The sequence below is a fragment of the Lontra canadensis genome, unplaced genomic scaffold (genome assembly GCF_010015895.1).
Source record: "Lontra canadensis isolate GAN:19392208 unplaced genomic scaffold, GSC_riverotter_1.0 scaffold4, whole genome shotgun sequence".
NCBI classification, from domain to species: domain Eukaryota; kingdom Metazoa; phylum Chordata; class Mammalia; order Carnivora; family Mustelidae; genus Lontra; species Lontra canadensis.
Genome location: NW_022630998.1, coordinates 12,888,853 through 12,908,763, shown reverse-complemented (window position 1 = coordinate 12,908,763; position 19,911 = coordinate 12,888,853). Strand labels below are relative to the sequence as shown.

The window sequence follows — 19,911 nt, the reverse complement described above, 5'->3', positions numbered from 1 at the left end:
TGCCCCTACCTTTCATCTGCCTCTATGTCAAAGCTCCCTAGGATGTGAACCCCTGATTGAGCGAGCACCCTCCACCAGCACTGAAGTCAAACTCTCTTGCCCTCTTTTTCAACCCATTTGCTGCAAAGACTTCTGGTTTGCCTCAAGACCTAGCTCTTTTACATGTATAGACAGATACTTCTGATTTTGCACTTCTGGATTACTTTGTCCTAGATATTTTTCTACTAGAAAAAACTGTGCCTTTTGCCACAACACATACATAAGTTTCAACAGCCATTACTCCTCCCTTGCTTGAATACACACACACACACACATGCATATATATGTATATATGTTTGTACATACATACACATATATATACATCTATATATATGTATGTATATATTCAGAACCTAATAGTTGGTTCTCATCTTTAATAAAATTTGTGTTGTGTTAATCAATAATTAATGGATTTGTTTTACAGAACATTTTCACCTATTATTTTGCTATATACACATTAGCAACACAGTTCTAGAACCAGCTGTCTACTTTTATATGAGATTTAATTAGGTTTATTTGGCTTATTAACAAACATACTCTCTCCTTCCACCTCACGGTCTCACCTTTTTTGTTCCATTCTTTTGTCTTCATCCAAATCTCTAACCTGATCTCTGAAAGAGTTACTTAGTAATTTTTCCAACTAAATATGTGTGCTTCTAATTCTTTTAGCCCTTCCATGAACAGTAAACAGTGGAAAATTCAAAATGCAAAGATTGGTAATTTGAGACAATTAATAAAAATAGACATTAGTCATATAACTTCAAATCTGATGATGAAAAATTATTGACTGTGTATACAAATGTCTACATGTAAGTTTGTATGTGTGTATATATACACATATGACTTAAAAATTTTTCTAGATAGGACCACTTTTAAAAGGGCTTATATACTTTTTGTTTACACATCACTAAACAAGGGAGGATGACTAAAATTTGGCTTTTTTCATTTTTCAGAAGACATTTATCAAAACATATTAAAAAATACATAACACACAAAACAGAATAAATGGATAAATATTTTAATATATTGTTACCTTCATTTCCATTAGAATACATTCATGGCACTTGAACTTCTAAAATTTCTTTGCTATTCCTTTTACTTACATGCAGTTATTTACCTCAGAGGTTAGCCATGTTAAGAATGATTATTAATAACAATAATTTACTTATTGATTTTCCCTGAGTATAGGATTAAATAACCAAAACTAAATTTATAACTACATTTTGTTGATATTTTATATTTTACTTTGCTACCTGAACACGGAAACCTGGAACGTTATGATGTAATCTTAGAATCTCTAAGTAAATTTGGAGTAAAACTGAACCTTAAGTTATCCCACTTCATTAGAATCAAGGCACATAGTTTTCTATGTAGTTCAAATTTTATTATGTATCTTAATGTCCAATGTAAGTCAATTTTGTCCAAAGTCCTGATCCCAATAAACTTTCATCTGTTACTAAGAAAATCATTGTTCATTAGTAAAGTTCTTAATCTAAGAAAATTATATTTAAGTTAAATGATTTTAGTTTCTAAAATTTTAATTAACAATATTGGTAAATTAAATTTTTTCTTTTTATTCCTTATTTATTACTAATTTCATCTTATCATTCCTTCTTGTTTAATTTCTTAACTTTACCCATAATTTAAATAGTAGTTTCTACTTCCTATTAGAGGAAGAGTCTTGCACTAGGCTATATAGGACAGATTGTTAAAATTAAGCTATTTAACTATAATTACAATTAATTGTATGAACAATGGTAAGTTGTAATTGTGTAACTTTCATCGATTAATTAATTGATTCAATTTTAATGGGTTAAATTAATTAAATTCACCTTTCAGGATTTCTTTTTATCTATAAAAGGTCACTGATCTACATATATTATCCTTATGGTCTCTTCCAGTTCTAACATAAAATATTAAAGAGCCAAATTATGTAAACTTATACATTTATAGACTAGCTTTTAAAACAATTTCAAAATAGCCTTATAAAATATGACAGTTCGATGTTGTGAAATTGCGAATTACTACAATTTACTTTTCTCTGAATCTTGCTGATTCAGTTCTAAGATATACTTATTTTATAAAGGCTTCTTAGAATGTGTTGAAATAAAGTCAAAATCAAAATGTTGCATTTGAGTTTAGTAAATACAATTAGTAATAATTACATAATTTTTGCTAATACAGATAAATCCCTTATCACAAAATGACATAAAGCCAGTGTTTTTATTAAATATGTAAACCTATCTGGGAAATATTAAACATCTGATCTTTGAGGAGAATTCTTCAAATACACTTGATTTCAGTGAGAAAGCAGAGAATTTTGATTGGTCTTAAAAACAACTTTGAGTGTAACAGATAACTATACACATTAATTGATTTTAGGTTTAAGGGGAAGGTCCCATACATAATGGTATGCTCTCACTTAAACTCTCCTTTCACGAAGGCATGGTATTTTTTTTTTTTTTAAAGATTTTATTTTATTTATTTGTCAGAGTGAGCATAGGCAGACAGAGTGGCAGGCAGAGGCAGAGGGAGAAGCAGGCTCCCGCTGAGCAAGGAGCCCGATGTGGGACTTGATCCCAGGACACTGGGATCATGACCTAGCCGAAGGCAGCAGCTTAACCAACTGAGCCACCCAGGTGTCCCGAAGGCATGGTATTCTGATCACTAGCAGAGTTGTTAAAGTAGAAAATTCTTAACACTGATCAAAACAGACACATGGTAGCACTATAACAGCACCACTGCTAGAACAGTGAAACCAGGAAAAAAAGTGGAATACAATGGGAAGTGAACAAAAATCAGCTACTAACGGCTGAAAGAACCTTTATGGTAATACAGTGACTGGAAATGAAGCTTAAAATTCATTAAAATTATTTATTATAATCTCAAGAATAGAACTTTAGTGAGCGGTCTAATGCTTTAAAGAGGCACTGGAGGGGCACCTGGGTGGCTCAGTGGGTTAAAGCCTCTGCCTTCGGCTCAGGTCATGATCCCAGGGTCCTGGGATCGAGCCCCACATCGGGTTCTCTGCTCTGCAGGGAGCCTGCTTCCTCCTCACTCTCTCTCTCTCTCTCTCTGCCTGCCTCTCTGCCTACTTGTGACCTCTGTGAAATAAATAAATAAAATCTTTTAAAAAAAAAAAAAAAAAAAAAAGAGGCACTGGAATTTAGGTTTGTTTACATTTTAGAGTATCCATCTTTATAACATGATTTTTCGTAACAGAAATATGGTTTTGCTCCACAAAACCGTATTTCAGTTGTGGAGCACAACCAAAAAAATATTTGGAGAGGCTGACTTGGATTTAACAAAATCTGAAGCAGTGTTGTAACTTACAAAAACACAGATTCTATGGTTAAGATGGAAAAGTATGTGTTGAAAATATTTCGGAAACCCAATACTGTGTTGTGACATTCCAAAGAGCACTAAATATTTCTAATCTCACTTGAGGAATAAGTTATTAGAAATCAATTAATACTCAAAATCTAGTTATTTGATTTAGAGATTGGGGTTCATTCCAATCCAGTGTTTGATTAACTGATGGGCAATAGCTCGGCTTGGAGGCACAAAGAATGCCTGCTGCTTCCCTTTGGTCAGAACATCCACAACCTAAAATACACCATAATAAAATGTATTAGGATTTCAACACTGTCATACTTAAGTACTACTTCTGTGCTTATGCAATTTAACTAAAATGTGATTATTTTACAGTAACAACAGTACAAAGTGACAACATCCATCTTCAACATGCAAAATTTAGTACAGTACTTTTAGTTGATTCAATGAGTTAATGAATCAATTTGCAAAAATATTCCAGAAGAGCATATTCCCTTATGAAAATAAGGATATGAAAAAGAAAAGTACATGCTCCACACTTATTTTCAAAGTGAAATCAACTTTCCAACAGGTTCCCTTTTATAAAATTCCAAAAAACATTTAATTTGTCCTTTGTGAAGTTGAACATAAAATAAATTTTGTTTAGGCAAAGCAGGAATGATTTCACTCTTCATTACTAATAGTGCATCCATTTGTTTTCTCTACAAATACTTTGGGTTAAGCAAAACACAGACAAGTAATTTATCTTTCATTATACTACTGAAGGAAGATGTTTTAAAAAGTTTTTGTGAATATATCTTTGGTATATAGTTTTGTTATTTGTGTCCTTAAGCACATTTTAAAAAGAACAAGAACTTTTCAAAAATTTTAAGCATTTTTACTGATATTTTTTGAGAACTACTTGTTTTAATGCTGTAAACTAAAATACAAAATATCTCAGAATAATCTTCCTGTTTCTCATATTTCTCATAATGTTTACCTATTTTAAGTCCATTGAAAAGCATCATTAATCTGAAGGAATGGCACTTGAAATTAGAAAATGGCACAGAATCATTAACTAAAAGAACCTCACAGAATGAGTTGATATAGGACATATCAATTACATTGTAATCCATGCATGATGGGTGGGCCATACCATTCATTCAACTTGGTGAAAACATGTATCCTTGCTGCATGCCCAAACTGATACAGTCAGAGCACAATCAATAGAAGGAGGAAATTAAATTGAACTTTACCTGTTCTCTAGTGAACCAGCGGGCATCCTCTATTTCATTCTTGTCAACTTTAATTTCTGTAGACACTGCCACAGCTAAGCAACCAATCATTAAGGAGGAGGGCATTGGCCATGGCTGACAAGAGACATACTGAACATGGCCAACTTTGATTCCACTTTCCTCTTCTACTTCTCTCCGAACAGCATCTTCTATTGTTTCTCCTAATCAAATGGGGCAATAGAACAAGTAGCTGATGAACATGCCTTGGACATTTTTGTGCTCCGAATGGTTCAAACATTTAGAAATCACTTTGGACAGAAACCCAATTCAAAGCATGAGAAAGCAGAAGCCTAAAACTAGACTGGAAATTTAAAAAAAAATTATTTCTTAAAGTATATGACCACATACATAATCAAAATGCCCCAAATTTTTCTTGAAGGTCCAGATTTTTTGGTTACAGTGTAAAAATGGTAACATCTACAACTATCCAGCACCTGCTATTAGCTGAACACTATGCAAATATTTTATATATCATCTCATTTACATATTATCACTAAATAGTTATAAATTATCATTCTAAGATGTTTATAAATGGCTTTTTCCTTACTAAAATTTTGAAATTGTTTTATGTTGTTAAAAAATTACTGCAGATAACTTTCTTGAAAAGAGCTGAAAATTACATTAACACTAAAAGTTTAAAAACCATATAAGAAACAGTATTTTTTCTTTCTAAATGATTTTTTTTCTTCTAGATGACTATTGACTCAGTTATGATAAAATAATGCCTAGAAATGTACTTTTAAAAAATATTTTTATTTTTATTTATAGATATATAAATATATATATTTTTATTTATGACATATAATATACAAATATATATAATATATATAAACATATAAATATCATGTAAGTCATATAAATATGATATTTATATGTTTATATGACACAGAGAGAAAGATCACAAGTAGGTGGAGAGGCAGGCAGAGAGAGAGGGGGAAGCAGGCTCCCTGCCAAGCAGAGAGCCCGATGTGGGGCTCGAGCCCAGGACCCTGAGACCATGACCTGAGCCAAAGGCAGAGGCTTAACCCTCTGAGTGACCCAGGTGCCCCAAAATGTGCTTTTTAATTCTGATTTGTTAGAATTGAGAAATAGAATAAAGAGAATTGTTTCTAAGTTTATCTGAAAGTTTAGAAATATTTTGCTATTTAAATGTAACTTTTTATTTCAAATAGATGCTATATTTCCATATTAAAATCAACTCATGTTCACCAAAAAAATATTGTGGAAAGGTAAGTCATAGACTAGCGTTAAGATATCTGCTAGACCATAGCTAAAGAATACATACTACAAAACACCTGAAATGAGAAAAGAAGGATAAACAACCAAAACAAAATTAGGCAAAGAATATAAACATGTAAAATTCAGAGAAAATGAAAATCAGATGCCTAAAACACATTTGAAAAAGATGCTCCATCAGCAGGGAAATGAAAACTACAATGAGACTATTTCATACCTATCAGATTAGGACATTATAAAGTATGAAAATCCTAACTTGGTGATGATGTGGAATAATAGAACATTTCATGTGCTTTTAGACTATAAATTGGTAGGAACACTTCAGAGAGCAACTTGGCAATGTCTATGAAAGGTTAGGATGTTCATATCCTATGAGCCAACAATTCTACTCTCAAGTATATACCCTTGATCACTCTTGCAAATGTGCACAAGGAGCAGTGTAAGAATATTCCTTGCAGTGTTGTTTGCGATAGCAAAAACAGATATAAACTAACTGTCCGACAGCAGATGGGTGAATTGAAGAGTATTTATAAATAAAATGGTACAGAGCAGTTAAAAAAAAAAAAAGGGCCTAGAGTTATTAGAGACAGCATAGTGATTAAGAGCATGGACTGTGCCAAATTGCTCAGGTTCGTATTCCTGCCCTATCACTGATCAGCTGTTTGATCTTGGGCAAGTGATTCAGCCCCTGTACCACAGTGCCCTATCTGTAAAACGACTGTAGTAAGTACCTACTTTATAAGGCTGTATGAGGATTATATGATTCAATATCTGGGAAGCCTTCAAAAGAGAGTGTGCACAAAGTATGTTTACTACTATTATTATCAGTGCAGATTAATACTGGAAGTTAATATTAAACATATATATTAATTAGCATTTATTCCACAGATACATATTGAGCTCCTACTACATATAAGGCAGTGCTCTAAGGGTGTGGGCTATAATGATGAATGAAATAAAGTCCCAGCCCTTACGCAACTTACATTCTGGTATGAGAAGATAAGAAAAAAGAGTAGATAGATAAATAGATACATCATATAATAAATACAGAGATACAATCTCATATACATAAATACAATCATACATACATAAATACATACATACATACATACCATGTCGGGTGGTAACGAGCGCTATTGGGAAAAGTCAGGCAGGATGACAGAATTGTGAATGCAGAGTACGATGCTAACTAATGTATCTGGGGCTATTTGGGAAGGCCTCTTTGATAAGGTGACATAGTTGGGTCTAGTAAAGAAGGGAGTGAGGTATAAGTCATGCAGATACTTTGGTAATAGCAATAATATGAAAGACGAAATGTTGAATTCTTAAAACGGACACAATTATTCTAGTAAAAACAAATATTACAGCACTCAAAATACACAGAAAATATTTAAAAATACCCAATTTCATAGCATGATAATTTGTCAAATGCCCCCTAAAATTTTTATTTGGAAATTTTAAGTTAAAGGAAGATTATTATTAAAATTATTAAGTAAAGGCTTACCAGGTTCAATAAATCCAGCAAGGCAAGTAAACATTCCTGGGGGAAATCTTTTCTGCCTGCCTAAAAGACATTTGGTCCCATCTGGATGAATAACTTGCATGATTACTACTGGATCTGTTTTAAAAAAAAAATCAGATGAGTGAATGATAGGAAAAATAATTTAGACTCACTGTGTAAAGTCACTGTCAAATAGTATAATAAAAAGGTATAGCCCTTATAAGAACAAGACTCTTTTCTAATTATGAGATTGTTTCTTTCTGCCTCATGAAAGAATATTTCAGGGAAACTGCAAAGAATATTACATGTAAAGAAAGATCAATTTTGTCTTCTTCTTAATAGCAACATGTATTATGTACTTACTGTATGCTAGGCATATATTTTAATTATAAAAATGTTAGAGTAGGCACTTTTTTAAAAGAATTTATTTATTTGAAAGAGAGAGAGAGCACAAGGAGGGGGAGCAGCAGGCAGAGGGAGAAACAGGTTTCCTAAGCCCTGCGCAGGACTCAATCCCAGGACTGCAGGATCATAACTGAGCTGAAGGCAGACGCCTAATGAGTGGGCTACCCAGACATTCCAAGAGTAGGTATTATATGGCATGAAGAAAATACAAATTTTACCATAGTAATGCGAATTTTCCTCTCCCTTCCATCCCAATCTTGAACAAATGTTTTTAAAAGCTAAAGTGGCTCTATGACTAAGTTTAAGCCATTAAAAATATAAAATTTAACTTAGAGTTTATTTCCCAGAAGTCATTAATGCAGTGAATTCTCCTTGATAGATCATGACTGAAAACAGGAATCAAACGTAAAAGGCTCCTGAGCAGTGAAACCAGGTGTCACAAAGTCATGCATTTTACTCTCAGGAGACTTCCTCAGGTATTGATCAGTTTATTATTATTATTTTTTCACAAGTTTTAAAGGACGAGGTTCCCAGATTTCCAAACCTACAGAAGGCTCCAAAGCAGCAATTAGGAGGAGAGAAGGTATAGGTAGGCAACACCAGTGATGAAAAGATAGCTCCAGGCTGTACTGCTTTGGTGATGTCCTGAACAGGCACTGAATTGTTGTTTTTTATTTTTATTTATTTTATTTTATTCTTTTTGGTCTCTGTACTAAGCAGATCCAGATTGGTAGACTTTTGAAATCATGTATTTTAATATATCAAATTCATTTTGATTAACTCAGAGTTAAGAAATGGCTAATTAGGGATGCCTGGGTGGCTCAGTAAGGTTAAGTTTCTGCCTTTGGCTCAGGTCATGATCCTAGGGTCCTGGGATCAAGCCCTGCATCAGGCTCCTTCCTCAGCAGGGAGCTTGCTTCTCCCTATGTTTTGCCACTCTCCCTGCTTGTGCTCTCTCTCTGACAAATATACAAAATCTTAAAAGAAAAAAAAGGCTAATTATGTACAATGTCCCTTACTTAAAAGCCATGAAACTATTTAATACTTTAATACTTATAGTCTCAAGTTATATTAAATGTGGTTTTAATAAAAAGGTGAACCCCTTAACAACTCAAAATCTTGTCCTCCCAGAATGTCTTATTCCCTAAGATTCCAGATATCTGAAATTTCACTGTAAAAGAAAAGACTTACCAACTCTTGGATATGATGTATTGTGAACACCATGGAGGCTAGGGCAGTCTTCTTTTAAGCAGACTCTTTTGTAGCCACCTTCTTCAATTTTAGTTGCACTTCCACAGGTTGGGCAGAACTTATATCGACTGTGCCAGGCAAGAACAGATCTTGCTTGGGCTACAACCCCTTTAAGAGAAGCATAAAAAAGTTTTATTTCTGTGATAAACTGTAAACAAATTAATAAGAAGTAAAATGTTCGTAAGTCAAGGCATATGAATAGCTAAGTGATCAAGAATTTTCATATTTTTATTTTTATGATGTATATTTCTTTTGAAGTAAAATATTTAATCCAATAGATGACAGATGAAAATCTGATTTAACTTTAATTTGAACTAATAAGATATAACTCTCATATAAGATAGATGTTAGCACTATCTTATATACTATATTAGGTCAGGCTTTTACAATTGGTGATTTTTAAATTTTAGATACACAAGATTCTAGTGTATTCTAGTGATCTTAAAAATATTGACTTTATAATAGTGACTCTTATAAAAATACACTATGTAGACACTTCCTAATTTAGACTTGGACTATAAAGAACATATTAATGAGAAACTACTAGAGTTCTCCTTTCCTGGGTCCCTAAACTAGTACTGGTCCATGTCACCATGAAACACATCCTGTTTACAACTGGAAATTGCACAGAATATTAAAAAAAAAAATACTTCATTTATAACATTCATGGTTAACTTTGTTCATGAAAAAAATGCCTACTAGAATAAATCTTAGATATACGTATATAAAAATATATATACTTTGGCTATAGCCTTTACCCTGGTACTTCAAAAAAGAATATGGCCTGATCAGAAATGTTATAATTGAAACAATAAAAGTAGAAATGTTACATTTGCATTTGCCTGACACTTGCTCTCACTAAAACACATTATTTGGGTTAAGGATTTTTGAAAAAAAAAGCAAAATGACCATAAACAACAATAACAATGTTTTAAACTGGGAAAAACAAAATAAACCATGCACAAAAACAAATTAATACTGAAATTCAACGAACTGTAGGCAACTGTAAATATTTCCTTACTATGTCACCTTGTAATATGTAATTTGTGCTACTTACATTATTTCAATATTGTTTCAATAAGAAATGCTAATATTTATTTAGTACCAACTATGTGTGAAGCATCATAGAAAGATCTTCATATGTATCATTTATTTATTTAGAACAAAACAGTTCTATTTCTATTGGCCCATCTGATACAGAGGATAGTGGGGTATGGATGGATAATATGAATGACAAATAATACAAATATATTTTATGTGAAATGAATAAAAATACTTACATAGCTCAACAGGTTACCTCATTTTATTTAATGTTTAGATCAATCCTATGATGTAGGTATTATTATCCTCTTTTTCTAGAGGAGGAAACTGAGGCACAAAGAGGTTAACTGTGGAAGTTTACACAGCAAGTGAATAAAAGGGCCTCAGTTTTCTTGCTAGTAAAAAGACAGAGAGGAAGAGAGAGACCCTTTTGATCTTAAAATTACATAGCTACAAAGAAAAGGTATTTTCTTTTTTAAAAAATATTTATTTTTGAGAGAGAATGAGAGCACGAGTGGTGAGGAGGGGCAGAGGGAGAAGCAGATTCCCCACTGAGCAGGGAGCCTGATGCAGGGGCTTGATCCCAGGACTCTGGGATCATGACCTGAGCTGAAGGCAGCCACTTAATGACTGAGCACCCAAGTGCCCTGAGAAAAGATATTTTCTTTAAAAAGTGCAATGTTTTCTCCATAGATGTGGAGACTAAAACATACCAATCCAGACTTTGGGATGAGATAATCTAAGCGGTCTCTGAAAGGACCCACCACACATCTCCTAAGGGAAGGTGGACATTGACAAGTGACCCCTTCCTTACCTCCCACTAACTTTTCAGTCTACCTTTATTTAGCTTATATTCTTTCCACTTCACCGATATACCTCTTGTCAAATTCATCAATATATATATATAAATATACATTATTTCAATATTGTTATTGAAATATATATATATATTTATGTTATATATGTTATTGTATATATATATATATATTTTTTTTTTTGGTCTATCTTATAGCATTCAATATATTTGACCACTTCCTCCTTGAAATACTCTGCTCTCTTGATTTCCAGGAGCACATTCTCCTGTTTTCCTCGTACCTTACGGCCACACTGTCAATAATACCTTTGATGGCTCCTCTCTTTCTACCTGACCTCAAAATTTAGGGGGAATCAGGTATGATTCTGAGGCTTTCTTTCTTGCTTGTTCTCAACTCCCCATCTCAGTTTCCTGAGATCTAAATATCACCTTTATGTTGATGACTCCCACATGGGTATGTCCACTTCATACCTCACCTCTGTGTTCCAGATTCCAATATCCTTCTCTAAAACTGAATATGCCCAAAACTAAAATCTTGATTTATTTACTTTAAGACTGTCCTGCTTCACTTGCTCAACCTGTCACCCTATATTAATCAAGAAATAGTATCACTACACATCAAATTACTAAAGTCTCAGACCTAGCCATCATTCTTGATCTTTTCTTTCATCATTATATACCCCATACCCAATCCATCAGCAAATGCCGATAATTTTCTCTCTAAAATATACCTTGAACATAACCCCCTTTCTTTATCTATACCATTATGACCTTAATTCAGGCTGTGGTCCAGGGTATCATCTCTCTCTCACTTGTAATAGCCTCTACTGACTGATCAAGCCTGATCAGTTTTACCTCCAGAACATCTCAAACTCTCCCTTTCGCTCCATCAAACCAATCCACTGCAACCTCTTACTTAAACTACTATAATCGCCACTCCCCTCTTAACAAGACTTCTGACTTCACACTTAATTACCTACAAATCATGAGCTACAAAGCAGGCAGAGTGAGGGTTTTTGTTTTTGTTTTTTTTAAACCATAGGTCAGGTTACAACATTTAAATGGAATTTGGAATAAAACCATGGCATATAAGGCCCCACATGAACTAGCATACCCAGCAACAGAAAACAAAATAATCAAAGTCTTTGCCATCATGCTTAGTGTATAGCAAGTGCTCAATAATTATTCACTGAAGAATCAAATAACACTAGCATGCATTAGGATTAATTTTTGGGAAAGTAATTTTGGCTGATTAAAACTGCTGTAACTGCTCAGGAGAGTAGTTCCCTAGAATGAGAAATTTAGGAAAGTTCTAATGAAGATAGCCTAATTTCATTGCTTACTGAAAAAAGCACGCCTCCTAGAAAATGAAGATAACTCCAACCCAGTTCCAAAACCCAGATTATTACCAACAAGTAATTATTACCAATAGGTAAACCATATACACTTCTTACCAGCTTCTTTTTCTTTCAATTGCAGAAGAGCTGGCATTGGAGGATGAAGAAAATAACAATTTTCATGTCTTTGCTTAAATTCTTCGGCAGCAACAGGATCTATACCTAGAGCAAACCAGGCAACCAACCCATCTTCTTCTTCTCTTGGGACTTCTCCAGCATAATTAAATGATTCTTTTTTCATTTCAAGTTCTACTCCAAGAAAAATCAAGGTGATCTTTTCACGCTGACCCAAATAATATTTTATATCTGTGTAGTTCAGCTGACAAAGCCTGACTTCTGGCTGTTGGAAACTTTCTTTATTGCCACCTAGAGTAACCAAGGGATTTAAGTCTGAGAAAAGGATATAAACTGTGGCTGGATGGCTTTCTTTAGCTAGTAGCCAGTCAGAATTATTTCTTTTTTCACTTTTTCGGTCTAATAGTGTTCTGCTAAAATAATTTTCACAATCTTCCACTTCATTAGTTAGGAACCAAGGCTTCATCCCACCTTTAGCATTAGCTAGTAAATTAGCTATATGCTTATAACCCCAAAATTTAGCAATATCCAGTGCAGTCTGCCTTGATTTATTGACAATGGATCTGTCACACCTACAGATGGAAAGAAAAATAAAATAGGAAATAAACATTTTCTTTAATATTTATTACAATAAAATGTTTCCAGATGCACATGATAGTCCCACTAATGATTATTATGTCGATTTTTTTCTCTTAGGACATAATTTACTAATGGGAAGGTTAAAAGAAATAATAAATGATGAAAAGTTAGAGATAGTAGATATTTAGTATTTCTGGGGAATTATAAAATAAAAACAGTAAGTTTTATATGTTATAAGAAGACATTAAAATTTTATGAGGGGTTCTTCATAGTCATAGTGGGTAGATCTACATTTTCTATTGGGGAGTAGAGGATTAGACTAACTCATAAATTTGATTTGATATTAAGTATGAAGGATTTCTCTCTCAACAAATGAAGTTAAAAGCTTTTAGTTAGATACTATGCTGTGTTTTTATATAATAAAACTGGTCAGTGAGTTATTTACAAGCCCAATGGTATAAATATGGCTACAAGAAAAATATAAAAGGACGTATATAACCCAGAAATTAAACCAGAGCCCTTCAGGTAGTAGTCCCTAAAATGTTTACCCTTTCTCAAGTAGAAATTGGACAACATCTGGGTGCCCATTTCTTGCAGCATACATTAAAGCAGTCCAGCCATTTTCAGACGTTTCATTGAGAAGAGATGGAGAATGACTGAGGATTACTGTTAACATGGCAATATCTCCTTCTGCTGCTGAATAGTGAAACTGGGAAATTATTTCTTCCTTTGGGCTTCTTTTTATAGAAGACATTTCTTCCTTAAAAAGAGGAAAATAGAAAAAAAAACACTTCATTTTCAATTGCTATTTGTTCAATGGTGGATGTAATTAGGACAGTTATGGTTTTTAAAGCTACATACTCTTCAAAAGATAATTAGTACTCAATTGTCATCACAGCATACATTTCAAAATTGTCTTAAATATAATTTTAATTTTAAATATAATTCATCATGGGATGTATAACAACGTATAAAGAACTTTGGTAATAAAGATAAGGGGGCATATCCTTGAGAAGGAGTGTCAGGTAACAAACATTATAAAGAGGAGGACTCTGAAGTATTCCGGAGGGATTTCAATATGGATCCAGAGGAATGAGGGGAGTTAAAGCAGAAGTCGAGTCACAGGTTTTTTAGCAGATGATGACTAGTATTCTCTTAGATTCTATAGTACCAGAAACAGGTGCCTTCCCTTAGGAAAATTATTATCCTATAGCTGATTATTCAAAACTTGTGTTAAGTTTCACATAAAAACAATTTATTGCTTTCCCGTGCACAACTAATTCTACAATCCATCTGGGATTGATCTTTGTTCATAGTGTGAAGTAGGGGCTAGATACATTTTTATCCCAGTGGATAATCCATATGACTTGGCACCACTCTTGAAATTACCATTTGTCCCATTGCACTGCAGTTATCATCTTTGTCATAAATCAGATAACAATATATTTTGGATCAATTATTGAACCCTGTTCATTTGGTCACTTTGTCAAAATCTGAATTAAAGAAGCTTTTTAAACCATTAACTTTGCATTGTTATTTGCTTTCAGTAAGAAAAAATATAGAAAATGTTTCATACCTCTTAATAAATTTCATCTCAATGTGGATTGAAAGTGGTAGGGCACAAACTGAGCTATTCTTCGTGGAAATGGTTCAAGCTTAAGTTCTCTATGAGAACAAAATATTTTTTGTAAGGTATGAATTTTTGTTTAGTGAAATGCTATTTAAGAATTGATTAGGACTCTAACTAGTTTCTATCATTCTAAGCAATAAGATATTCAGGCTAAAAAGAAAAGGTTATAGTCCATACATTTTGAGTGCTGTTGTCTCTAGCGTTCCCACACTGCAATTTGGTTGATCAGTTTTATAGTTGAGGGAGTATGAACAAAATTTAAGGAAATATGGGCTGAAAAGATTATTTACTTTTCCTGTTTTTATCTTCCTGCTACTTATAAAAAGGTAAAATTTAACTGCACAAAGGGGAGGTGGGGGGGCAGGTGAAATAGGTGATGGGGATTAGAGTATACTGAGGATGAGCAGGCAACAGCATATAAAATTGCTGAATCACAATATTGTACACCTGAAACTAATTTTAACACTGTTAACTATACTGGGATTAAAATAAAAGGCTTAAAAAACTACTCATAGGAATGGTGAAAATGTGTTTATAATTTAAATTAGTGGAGTGGCTTTTATATGAGAAAACTATTTCTTTACTGTAGAATTTACTTCGCTGTTCTGTTCATACTGAGATTTCTAAATGCTTTACAAATATTATCAGTAACAAAAGCTACAACTTTTCAGGACTTCATTTGGAATCATTGCTGTATACTGACTCATGTATAGTGTCCCTTTCAAGTTGCCTTTCCCCTAAATTGATTTTCCAAAAAACACCACACAGGTTCTTTAGCTAGGTTTACTTTAAGCAATATTTTACTGTCTCATGTTCTGAGGTCATAGTCATTTCTACACCCTCCCCACAGGACACTCCACAGGGCAGACTGCAAAACTGTCCTCCAAAAATAAAGTACCATTCACTACCTCCAGTGCACTTCTTATGACTACAATATTCTCAGGAGAAAGGCAGTGAAAAATGTATACTTTCTCCCTTAGCTTTTTTTTTTTTTTTTGGTGGCAGCATAGCCATCTAGAAACAACCATTTCTCATTCCAGAGAATCACAGAGAATCTGCAATCCAGCTGCTGGATTTATTTTTTCATTTCTCATCGACAGGTTTTCCGCAAGGTAAGAATCTGAAGGCAGGATGAGGTGATTCACTTAGCCAAATGCCGTCCTTGCTTTCCAAAAAGAACATGGACCATTCTGAGAGGCCGTTTAACCAAACCACACCCACTTTTACAGATAAGTACCGAGGGCCCAGGACTCGCTCAAGGTCACATGGTTAAAGAGACAGGGCAGAGTTCAAATACAGATCCGTCAGTGAAGTCAATGACGATTTAACGAATTCCACGGCCTTCAGCATTCAAGGTGGCCATTTAACAGGTCAAGCGCCCTACACAAGGTCTCTGCCAACATTTAAATGCCTTGAGATAGTTTACTTTCTTGTCACTCCTGTGAGACTCCTTTTAAACCGGAATATACAGTGGAAGCAGCACTTCGTTTTCCCCACCTCAGAGACTGGGCTGCAAAGGCCACAGCAGCCTACCGGCGGCATCCCCTGCCCTCTCTGTGAAGCCGGGCTACCAGCCCATAGCTCCCCCGCCTGCACCCTCACCGCATCCCGAGGCTGCGCCAAACAACCCAGCATGGCCAGGCCAACAGCACTGAGATCAAAAAGTACTGAGAACTGGTCACCCACCCCAAGGAGGGCACCGGGGCCGACTAACTACTCATTGCTGCTACTAACCCAAAGGTGACCAGAGTAGAGGAATGCAGGATAGAGCCGCAACACCGGGAAAACCCCACTCTCACTCTTCCCGGCGCCGGATTCAGCCTTCCGGACTTCCGGCGGAGGTTCGCTGTTCTCGAACGGTTTTATGGGTAATGTAGTTTCACGGTCACCAATTGTGCGCGATCCGTGAAGGGGAGGGGCTGGGGGGACGAAGGCGCTCGGGAGCCTCGGCGGGAGGTCCAGGCTTGTGAGGTCCAGCTTCTTGGGGGGTGAGTGAAAGGCTGGTTTTCTTTCCCCGTCTTCCGGAGACCTATGAAGTGTGGTGCGGCCGACGGAAAGCTGTAGGTCTGTGGAAGAGGTTTTTAAGTTTTCCAGTGTTTCACACCCAGTCCCCTAACCTCCTCTGTTGTATGGTCTGATGCAGTGGCATGCATGTTCAAAGCATTCTTCCACCTGGAATATTGGCTGGACCAGCTTACGCCAACGCGTGACCTTAAAACAGTGTGCACCTCTGAACCTAAACTCGTTATGTGCAAAATGGTACCATGTATTGTTGCCTCCTTCATTTAATCGTCCTTTAAAAAGTATATATTATGTGCCCACAACACCTCCTTGGGTTTTGCGGTTAAAAGAAGATAATGCGTTTAAAGCTCTTACGAAGTTTAGAATTTAGAGTTAGTACTCACAACGCAATGATCATTCATGCTGTTATTTCACTTATTGTGTTTTCAAATTCCAAAACCTAAAGTTACGTGAGTCCGAGCTTGCAAAGCTAGCTGTTGGTAGTCTCCTAGACCAGGGCTTTTTTTCTTTACAAACTGCAACCTTGGCAATCAGCAAGTTGAATTGGCTAAGGCTGACCATTGCTTCCTGAATGAATTTGAGACATTGGAAGCTTTTTCTTCTCACAGTGAAGTTATTTATGTATACTCCTTGGCATTGTGCTTTCATTACTGCTTTTTAAAATTTTTACTATTTATTTATTTTTTATTTTTTTAAGTTTGTTTATTTATTTTTTAATAATCTCTACACCCAGTGTAGGGCTTAAACTCATTACCCCAAGATCAAGAGTTGCTCGATTTTCTGACTGAGCCTCCAAGGCACCCCATCATTACTGCTTTTTAAAGCTTTGCCCTATGCTTCTTTCTGTGGGTAGTTGTCTTTAGTCTCTAATGATAGCAAGGATTAGACAGGAGATCAGAAGTACAAAGTTTTGGTAACTCACTTGAAATACCCAAACTTTTGTCTTCAAACATGTATTTAATAGACTAGTATAAGGAGCACTCATATATTAATCATCTAGCATAAACAATTACAAATATATAGCCTTGCCAGTTTTTTGGATTCTTGTGAAGTAAATACCAGGCACCATATTATTTTATTGATAAATATTTAAGGGTAAACTTTTTGGAATTATGAATATATATCTAAAATGTAAAATGGCTCTTAAAAAGAATAAAATTATATTATCATTAGTACAAATAAAATTTTTATAATAATTCTGTAATATGGAAGACTCATTAAATATCAAATATAATTGTCTCAAATTTTTTAAAATATATTTTAAACTTGATTTGCTTAAATCAGTTCTAAACAAAGTTTCCACATTACAGTTGATGTTTTTTGATCTATAGTTTCTTCTATAATATTTTTCTTGTGATTTATTTAAGAATAATGATTATCTGCTTTGTACTGTCCCATATTCTGAATTTTATAAATTGTATTCCTCTGTGTCTTTTTGTCTTATTTATTATAAACTGGTAGTTATTTTTTTATTTTTTGAAAGATTTTATTTATTTATTTGACAGACAGCAATCACAAGTAGGCGGAGAGGCAGGTTGAGAAGAAGTTGGAGGGGGGGAAGCAGGCTCCCCGCTGAGGAGAGAGGCCAATGTGGGGCTTGATCCTAGGACTCTGGGATCATGACCTGAGCTGAAGGCAGAGGCTTTAAGCCACTGAGCCACCCAGGTGCCCCTGAACTGGTAGTTAAATCTACAGGTTATTCAGATTAAAAAACATTTTTTTCCAATGGGTAGAAAGAATTCATAGGTATTATTTGCTTCCCCTTATTTTACATTAAGAGGCTTCCACTGTCTGGTTGTCTGTGTCATGTTGCAATTGCTTTTTGGGTCTAAATATTGTTAACCTGAATTTTCCCATCACTTTTCAGATAATAGTTTTAGCAGCCATTAATGATTATTGTCTAGTTCCATTATTTCTTTAGAAGTTGCAAAATGATGAAATTCTAATTTGACCATACTACATTTATTAAGAGAAATTGTTTTTTGTAGTAAAGAGCTTTACCTCAGTAAGTACAGTTTACATAGGAAAATTAGGATAAGTGTACAATTTTCCTTTATTTTCTAGTTTTAGGAATAACAAGTTAGTTCCCTAATATCCTTCAAGTTTTTAAATATTTTTATGAACTCATAGATGTTAAATTTTTGATATATTTCTAGTCATTGAAGATATTATTTAAAACATATTTCTCTCTCTGCCTGCCTCACTGCCTACTTGTGATCTCTGTCTGTAAAATAAACAAATAAAATCTAAAAAAAACCCATATTTCTGTAATTTTTATTATTTTGATGTTCAAATTGTTTCTTTGGCTAGTTGGAACCCTAAGTGGGCTCCTTTGTTCTTTTGACCGGGCTACTGTAGTATTTGACAGCTTCCTTTCTGGAATAACAAAATGTTTTAATGTCATCTTGTAAATATTCTGCACAGATCTGGAATCTGGATTTTTTTCAAGGAACATTAGAAATGGTATTTAGATACCACAGTTCTTTGTATTTGGGGTGCTCATTGCTAATAGGTTACTGAATGGTTCTCTGCATGTAATCCTCCCCTAGGGAAATTGAACAGACACAGATCCTATCCAATAGAAGTTTACATTCCAAAGACAAGAGTGGTGCCAACGTGGACATTAATGCCATAAAGTAATGTTTTCATTTTATTAATTTCCTGCTTGGAAACTTAAAGGTTCCCTAATACCTAGAAGAAAAAGTTTAAACTGTTTAGCCAACATTTCTACCTTTCTTAATATGGACCCAACATATATTTTTTGCCATATTTTCCCAAGAATCTCCTATCTAATTATATCCATGATCTAGGCAAACTGGCTTATAACTGACCTAGGATACCTCTTATGATATCTTACCTCAGACCTTTTGCTCATGCCACTTTTCCTAACTTAAATGCTTTCCCTTAACCAAATCCAATCCATTTCTCAAAGTTCAACTCAAGTCCCTCTCTTATTGGGTCTTCTAGATTATTTCTGTCCACACAATTGTTACTTTACCATTGGTATCCCCTTGCTCTTGCCACTTCAGTGTATGCTGGCTCTTATCCCAATTGCCAGCCACTGTATTCCTTTGTCTGAGGGCTCTTTCTTGTCACCAGGGTCCACTTTGTCTTTCTGCTCTGCAATGCCAGATGATTAATACTTCCTGGAAGTAGCCCTAGCTAAAGGCTGACATGAATGAATATATAAAATAACTGTGTCTTTCACACACTGGCTAGACTGCTATAGACTGGTTGCCAGATATCCTGAGTGGAATTAGTGGTTTTTTTGTTTGTTTGTTTGTTGGTTGGTTTTAATCCACAGTGGATACATG

At 34.6% G+C, this 19,911-nt stretch overlaps 1 protein-coding gene across 2 annotated transcripts; it reads right to left on the bottom strand.

Annotated features, from left to right (window-relative positions):
• Positions 1 to 3,195: 3,195 nt before the first annotated feature.
• On the bottom strand, positions 3,196 to 16,401 carry NUDT12 (nudix hydrolase 12). Of its 2 annotated transcripts, none has more exons than XM_032845343.1 (7): positions 16,310 to 16,401; positions 13,494 to 13,701; positions 12,349 to 12,938; positions 8,980 to 9,147; positions 7,387 to 7,500; positions 4,608 to 4,807; positions 3,196 to 3,645 (listed from the first exon to the last, which is right to left on the bottom strand). In XM_032845343.1, the coding sequence occupies exons 2-7, from the start codon at positions 13,697 to 13,699 to the stop codon at positions 3,535 to 3,537; spliced, it is 1,389 nt and encodes a 462-aa protein (XP_032701234.1). In that variant the 5' UTR covers positions 13,700 to 13,701; positions 16,310 to 16,401; the 3' UTR covers positions 3,196 to 3,534. The 2 variants fall into 2 exon arrangements, with proteins under 2 accessions (XP_032701234.1, XP_032701226.1); XM_032845335.1 differs by having other exon boundaries at positions 13,494 to 13,705; positions 16,310 to 16,399.
• Positions 16,402 to 19,911: the final 3,510 nt, after the last annotated feature.